The sequence below is a fragment of the Cotesia typhae genome, unplaced genomic scaffold, assembly GCF_013202065.1.
Source record: "Cotesia typhae breed Kobodo isofemale line unplaced genomic scaffold, CoteBio_Ctyphae scaffold_152, whole genome shotgun sequence".
Classification (NCBI taxonomy): Eukaryota; Metazoa; Arthropoda; class Insecta; order Hymenoptera; family Braconidae; genus Cotesia; species Cotesia typhae.
The window spans coordinates 8379234-8387290 of record NW_027423776.1 but is presented as its reverse complement, the minus strand read 5'-3'; the positions used below and the strand labels follow the sequence as shown (position 1 = coordinate 8387290).

Sequence of the window (8057 nt, the reverse complement as noted above, 5' to 3'; positions counted from 1 at the left end):
AATAAATAAATTTTATATTGATATTATTAAAAATATTTATTTGCTTATCTATTGACACTGGTTTCAAGAAATTAAAAGAATTTACAATTATTTTTCTACTTTTTGCACTACATACAAATAATAATATTATTACATAAGTAATATCTTGTTATTTGTCTATTTCTATGAATTTAAATAGTATAAGGAAAACTTGTGGTAATATATAAATTTATACTACTATATAGATTAATCATCATTCTGAGAAAATACTTGAACAATTTATTATCTACTTCGATGATTATTGACAATGAAAATATGAATATTGAAAAAAAATAAAAATACATTTAAGGCCTTCGTTAGAGAGTAATCTTGAGTGATATTTAATTGTAAAGATCAATGGACTCGTGTGAGTAGAAACTTTAAGTAAATAATTAATTAATAAAGAATAAATACAAAGATTGTTTTTATACATATGCACACATTAGCATAAGTAAATAAATTATTATAATTATAAGTAGTGAGTTCAATGGTCTGTGACACTCAGACATTCCCATTACTTTAATATTACAACATTTAAAAATATTAATAATTTGATTGCATATAATTAAATATTTGATTAAAATACATTTAAACATACATTAACATTATTTATATAAGAAAGATCAAAAGTGCAATATTGTTATTGTCTCAAAAGAAATAAACGTTTTTTTTTTAATTCAAATAAAATGTCTAATTTTTTTTACTATTCATTAAAATGGTATGACACTTTAATTTAATAATAGAAAATGTATTTTATACAATAGAAAATTATTTGCTTGTTTAATCTCATGTTATCTATTTTTTTTTTTTTTTTTATTTATTGTTAAAGCGCATTTTTTTTTATAGTTTCCTCAAACTGTTTAGATTCTTTCCATTCTTTCTAAGAAATAGCATCACAATTTAATTTAAGAATTTTCTTATCGGAAAAAAATGTATATTAATGAAAACTTGATACTATAATTGACTGTAAATTTAATTTGATATCAGAATATGATTTTAAATTTTGTACTGTAATTAAAGTTTTTTTTTTTACTAATTTTAAGTAAAAATTAAAAAAGATTTTTTATTTTTTACGCATTTTTCATAAAGTAATTTTTCAATTGTTCCAGAGCTTTGCTGCGGTGTGATATTTCGTTTTTAACACTTTTAGGAAGTTCAGCGTAAGTCTCAGTGTACCCATCAGGTTGAAAAATAGGATCCCATCCAAAATCGCGTGGTCCCCGAGGACTTACAATAGTTCCTTGAGTTTTTCCTTCAAAAAGAATTATCTCATCATCGGGATTTCCAGATGAATAAGCAAATGTACAAACTGCCTCGGCACTTTTGTCTTGCCAAGCTGTCAGCATGTCAACTAGACCTTCTGGTCCTAATTTCTCCAAGAACCACTTAATATATGGCCCGGGTAATCCTTTCATGGCGTTAAAACAGAGACACGTATCCTCAACAATAACTGGCCCTTTTACTACCTCCATAGCAGCTTTACATTTTGAAATACTTATGTCTCTTGGCTCTCCTTGGTATTCCGGCAAATCGATTTTTTGATTTTTAACTTCTCGTGGAAAATTTTTTCCTAAAATTGCTAATATTTCTTCCAATTTTTTAGCATTTCCAGTTACGAAAACAATTGGCTTTGACATTTTTTCCTGTAATATAAAATAAATAAAAATTAATATAAATATTATATAAACTTGACATAACACTAAAGTTAGCTGGAGTTTTCAATTTTTTTATTATTTTTCTTTTGTTAAATTAGAACTAAAAAATATTTTTAAAAAATTGCACTAATAGTTTTTAAAATTGTTTACAAATGCAATTTTTTGTTTTTATTTTTTTGCAATAATTTTATCAATAAAAAAAAGTTAAAAAAATTTTTAAATGTCGGCTAACTTAATTTTCATGAACTTGACTTATATTTTTAATGATCATTATTAACATTAATCATTATAAAGATATATCTTGTTTAATTAAAATTAAATTCATCGTCTAGAGTGATAATTTAAATAATTTTTTTAATAACAAGCGACACGCAACGGCAACAGCTGTAACCTTTCATCAGCCGGTGGAAATTCTATACGATCAATAATAGAAAAAAAATTATCTAAAAAATATGTAACTATAAAAAGTATTACTTACCAGATTTAATAAAATATGAATATATTTATGAAACAAAGTGAAATATTTTTTAAACGTCTAGTTTTTTAATTGTTAAATAAATCTATATCATTGATAAATTTTCACACATACATTGCAAATGCTACAAGTTAACTCAACAATGCTACCAACAATAGAAATAAATTTTAACACCGTCAGTTAATTTAATTTCGATTTATTTAATAAAATATTTTAAATAAATCAGAGAATTATTGAGTGATTTTTTGATTGTTTAATTAAAAATAATCCAACATTATGTCAGTAAATAATTAATATTCTTTAAGTTTCTCGTCATGAAATTGAACGCAATGTACCTAAATATTGATGCGGCATATATTTATAAATATAGATATAGTCATAGGATGTATTAAAATTTTATTAACCTCTAAGTAGTTTTTTTAGTCATTCATTAATTGTTTGTGAATCTCATGATTTATAAATACATAAATAATAATTATAATTCACAAACAAGAGACTGTAATTTTTCAATAGATAATAATATAAGTTTTAATATTAAATAGAAACTTGATAAATCACTAGCATATCGCCGTACTAATTAATTAGGACAAAGGTAAAGGTAATATTAACTAAAAACTTTTTAATTATAGAAATTCAGAATAGGCTAATAAGCAGTACTTGAAGATTGTTACTCAGCTAAATTCAACGAAGTTATTTTTGAAGATCAATAACAGCAAAAGTCGTCAAGATGAGCAGGAACAACAAGGATGGACCGCGAGGGAAAGGTATGAATGAAAACATGTCAAGAACTATGCGGCTCGCCAGGAACACCAACGAGGAAGTTCAGCGGGCAATTGAAGGTCTCAAGGACATGCCTGATGATGAGTTACATGAATTTCTGGATGAAGATTTTATGGAAGGACTTAATGTCGTTGATGCTTGGGACGGTGAAGAAGAACTTGTTGATGACTTTCATCACAGAGACAACAGAGATAAAGATAATAGAAGAAATTCTAGGTAGAATAATGGATATTTAAATTTAATTCTTAATTTTTTATTGTAAATTGCTTAAACGTTGTTAATATTGATGTTAACACTCATGTTCAAAGCGTGAGAGTAATATTCAAAAATTATGTTTTTGATAAAATTATTATTTATTGAAAAAAAAAAATGTAATAATATTGTTAAAGTTTACCTAAAATAGGCTTTAACTATTTTATTTTATAAATTAATTATTTAGTTAGTTTTTATGACGATTTTTAGTCTATAAAAAAATTTATAGGTGAAAATAAGTCGTTTTAATATTTAGTAAAGCTTAATTTTTTTTTTTTTTTTTTTTTTTTTTTTTTTTTAATTAATTAATTCATATTTTTGTTCATATGTTCTTTATGTTTGAACTGATGTATTAATTATTAAAATGTGATGATAAATTATGTAAAGTAGTGAGATAAATAATTTTAGGGATCGAAATCGTCGAGATTACCGAGATTCAGGGCGCAACATTCGGGATAATCGAGACCGAGACCGAGACCGGGACCGGGACCGAGGAAGGCGCGACGACAGAAGACGTGAAGATAGACGTGATCCATCGAAGAGTTCTCAAGACATCGAACGAGACAAGATTCGCGCGAAGAGAGTTAATGAAAGTAAAATACTTGCGGAAAAAGAGAAGGCTATCAAACACCTGCTGGATTCAGGGACGATAGTGCCTCCAGGAACTGAAGTCGAAACTATCGAAAATGAGAAGCAAATGGATCGAGAGCGTGATCGGGAGCATGATCGTGAACAACGATCTCATAGGAGCAGAGATCGTCGTCGTAGTCTGGATCGACATCGACTCAGTCCAACACGACGAAGAAGCCACGACAGGAATAAATTAAGTCCACCGCGTAGATCAAGATCTCCTTTGGGTGGTAATTCACGAAGAAGTATCGATCGTCACAGAAGACCAAGTTGGGAACATCACGGCAGTTTGGAACGTCGTGATAGGCGATCAAGCATTGATCGTGGACGTCGACGTCTAGACGAGCGGTAAGAAATGTGTTTATATATTATTTTTTATTTTAATTAAATTAATATTAAATTTACTTTGTAGTATTTTTGTATTGTATTATTGCATTTGTTAAAAAGTACTAGATATTAGCATTAGAATAATTTCACAGTGACGTAAGGATCGTAGGCAGACGAAGTAGATCCCGAGATCGTCAACGAAGCCGCAGTCAAGATCGTTTTCGTCGACGCTGGAGCCGATCACCAGGAGGAAGACGCAACAGCCCAAGACGTCGATCTATGAGTAAATCACCTGAGCATCGTAGAAAACGTACGCCATTTATTGAATCGTTAGCTCGGCAGCTTAGAGATACTCCTATCGTAGCCCCGGATTCAATTAATCAGGGATACATGAATCCACCTTTAAGAGGAATTCAATCTCAGCAACAGCAACCTCTGTTAGGACCAGGACCAGGACCAGGACCAGGACCAGGACCAGAACATCCCCAAATTTCTGGACCACCTCAACACTACATGCCGCTGCAAGAATCTCTTCCACCGATAAATCCTTCGTACATTCCATACGATAATATGGCCCCTGCTGGATCTTCCATAAATTTTGAACAATTGCCTATGCATTCTATTTCCCAACCTGATTACACAGCTCCTGCTGTGATGTATAATCAATCCAACCCCGTTCCAATTCATAATACTCCTTCTCGTTCAGCATTTGCACCAGTTATGTCGCGATCGCCTCAACCAGTACCGGCGCCACCAATGGATCAATCAATGTTATTTCATCAACAAGTATCAACATCAATGCAAGCATCACCTTCACCCCAACCTGAACGAATTGACTCAGGACATCATGTATATTCAGAACACTCTTCAGTCTACACTGGAGGACACTCGTCATCGCGTCGAGACCGTTTGAAGACACCTGAGCCACCTGTCATCTCCAAATCAAAAGTAATGCTTAAGTATCATACTTTTAATCGCCTTTATATTTTATTGAATGTCATTACTTCTTAATAATGATAATTAGACAGTAATTTCATTGAAATAAAATTAATTATACTTTATAACTTTCATTAAAAATTACAGCAGTTTGAAAAGACCAGTTTGTCCAGTCTGTTGGAAGCCTCAGTGTCTGCGAAAGGTACGATTTTAATTTTAATAATTTTATATATTTCTAATTTATTATAATTCTTTTCCTTAAATTATTATTTTTTCTTTTTTGTTTTCATTCTTACATTCTGACATAAAGTTTTATTATTAATTTTTTTTTATCCACCAGATACCGGTCATCCAGTCCTATATCCAGGTGAGATTTTAATATTAATTTTTAGACTGTAATTTATTAAAATATAAAGTGATCAGTGAAAATTAAAATGCCTGCCAAGTGATTATTACTGGTGATCAACGATGATTATTCATCATGAATATAATATCTTTGATCTAAAATCAACGTGAAATATAAAAATACATCAAAAGAATAGTAAATATGATATATTATAAAAGAATTCGAAATTAATTTTTTTATTTTGGGCCACAGGATTCAAACCTGAAATTTTACGTCACTGTGAGCTGGCCTTACGCGATTTACCCGACGAAGATCCACGTTTAAAAATCAAAGGTCGCTTCTTCTACGATTCAAGCAAGGATGAACCACTAACTGAATCATCCGAACTCGAATCAAATTCTGTTTTGTTACAAAAACATTCAACCAAAAAATTGTGGTATGATGTTAAAGAAAAAGTAATGGAAGAAATAAAACCATCAATAGAGGTCCATCAAAAATATTGTCAAACAGACATAAAAGAGTTTAATGATCAATTTGCACAGACGGAAATTGAAACGGTTGATATTGGTGTACAAGTACATATCAGTGAACCACCACCACCACCAGCACCACCGCGTGAAGAAAAAATACCAATCATGGATCGTTTGGATTGGAATGTACGTGAATCGTATGATTATAATTCAAAGCCACGTGAAGTTACTGACTTACGATGGAGCTTGAGTAATTCATCACAGAAGAGATGGAATCGTGGTGTATCGCTATCATCACAAGACCAAGATGATCGTATTATGATGTCTAGCCCCGGTCGCTTGTCGCACCAGGATCACGATTCCAGAGAATACATCCATCGAATTCAATCACCAATTCGTCACAGTGATAATTATTCGTCAAATCGTGGTCCAAATCATCGCAGCTTTTCACCACGTGAACGTCATTTTTCGCCAGACTTTCGACAAGATTCTTATCATGAGAATAGAAATGAACGCAGCCATGAACCAAGTCCCATTATGCTTGATGAACATGACGATGTTGAAATTTTAGAACAAGAGCCATTTTTACATGATCCCAATTGGCGGGGACGCAATAATAAATCATTTGGACAGAATCCACCTGTTCATAAATCAAGATCAGCACGAGGCAAACATTCAAGTGGTAGATCATTTCGGGGACGAGGTGGTGGAGGCAGTAGTAGCTATCGTGGAAAATATTAAATTAATAATTATTATTTTTTATTTTATCATCAACTATTGTTAGATTTTTCATTAAATTTATTCGCTCATTTATGTCAAACGATAACTTATCGGTTATGTTTGTTAATTATTGGAACAAACTAGTATAGTGTTTGATGTAAAACAGAAAAAAATTAATTTAACTACTATTTGTGGCTATAATGTGGATTTCTTTTTCTAGTTTTAATTATTCATCAAGATGTGGTAATATGGTTATCACATGTAGTAATATTACTTTATGATAACAATTAATGATTGAATTACTATACCGATTGGTTTATAATTTAATCAAGTATTTAAGTAAATGTCTTATCTCATTGATAAATATCTATAACTATACATATATTGAAAAATAATAACCAAAGGTGGATTGTAGAGCAATATAATTCTACATTTAACTATTATGTATATGTATATATTATAAAATGATAAAAAGAGTGTATAATTCAAAAATTTTATCACTAATTTCAGCTAAGTATATTTTTTGCTGAAAACAAAAAGATATAAATATAATAGAATAGAGTCACAATTTTTATGTTGTCAGTGGACTGGAGACACTGACGTTTATATTTACGTCACGTGAATTTGGCTAAAAAGCTGACGTATGTTGAAAAATAATATGCTACAATTTGACGCATTCCATCGGATATTGCGTTTTACTTTTTTTTTTTTCTTTGTATCTACGACGCATAAAAGTATTTTTACGATGTATTTTTTTAGTTTATATTTTTCCTTATAATTACAGATCAATGAAAACTTTTTCTATTAGTTTATTACTGTTTTCTTATAAATAAATAAAATGAAGTTAATAAGAAACAAAATAATCAAACCCAATTAAGTATGTATTCATTTAAATGTACTATACTTAATTATTGAAATGATCTAATTTTTTTTTTTTTTTTTTTTTTTTTTTTTTTTTATTTTATCGCAGCCTATTTTTGTCCTTATGCACTTTTTTACCTGAAAAATATGAAATGTAATACAAAAAAAAAAAAAAAATAAATAAAGTAGGAAAATATTTCTATGACCTACTAATATTATTTTCACATTAAACCTTCATCTATTTTTTTATTTACTTAGCGTATTGTTGCTAGTAATTATGTTTTTTAATCTTCAGTGTCAAATAAGTATGTATAAATTTTAAAGGTATATACGTACATGCATTTTGAAAGAGAAAAAGTATAAAAAAATCTAATTTAGGCATATTTATTTTTTAGATAAAATCAAATCCAAAAATTTTAATGAAAATTAATTTAGCCGACATCTAAACTTTTTTAGAATTTTTTTTATTAATAAAATTACAACAAAAAAATTCCACATGTAAAAAATTAAAAAAACTATACGTACAATTTATTTAAAATATTTTTTTATTTCTAATTCAATTAATAAAAAAAAAATAAAAAATAAAA

At 29.2% G+C, this 8057-nt stretch overlaps 2 protein-coding genes across 6 annotated transcripts; one reads left to right on the top strand and one right to left on the bottom strand.

The window, feature by feature from the left end:
- Nucleotides 1-235: 235 nt before the first annotated feature.
- LOC141535628 (inosine triphosphate pyrophosphatase) lies at nt 236-2368 on the bottom strand. Its single transcript, XM_074255634.1, has 2 exons — nt 2152-2368; nt 236-1661 (listed from the first exon to the last, which is right to left on the bottom strand). Exon 2 carries the CDS (start codon nt 1653-1655, stop codon nt 1089-1091), a length of 567 nt encoding a protein of 188 aa, XP_074111735.1. The 5' UTR covers nt 1656-1661; nt 2152-2368; the 3' UTR covers nt 236-1088.
- Nucleotides 2369-2512: 144 nt separating this feature from the next.
- On the top strand, nt 2513-7557 carry LOC141535627 (uncharacterized). 5 transcript variants are annotated; one of them, XM_074255632.1, is made up of 7 exons: nt 2513-2740; nt 2851-3144; nt 3589-4158; nt 4290-5085; nt 5221-5275; nt 5414-5440; nt 5672-7557. In XM_074255632.1, exons 2-7 carry the CDS (start codon nt 2876-2878, stop codon nt 6628-6630), a joined length of 2676 nt encoding a protein of 891 aa, XP_074111733.1. In that variant the 5' UTR covers nt 2513-2740; nt 2851-2875; the 3' UTR covers nt 6631-7557. The 5 variants fall into 5 exon arrangements, with proteins under 5 accessions (XP_074111733.1, XP_074111731.1, XP_074111734.1 ...); XM_074255630.1 differs by having other exon boundaries at nt 2812-3144; XM_074255633.1 differs by having other exon boundaries at nt 2513-2746.
- The last annotated feature ends 500 nt before the right edge of the window (nt 7558-8057 follow it).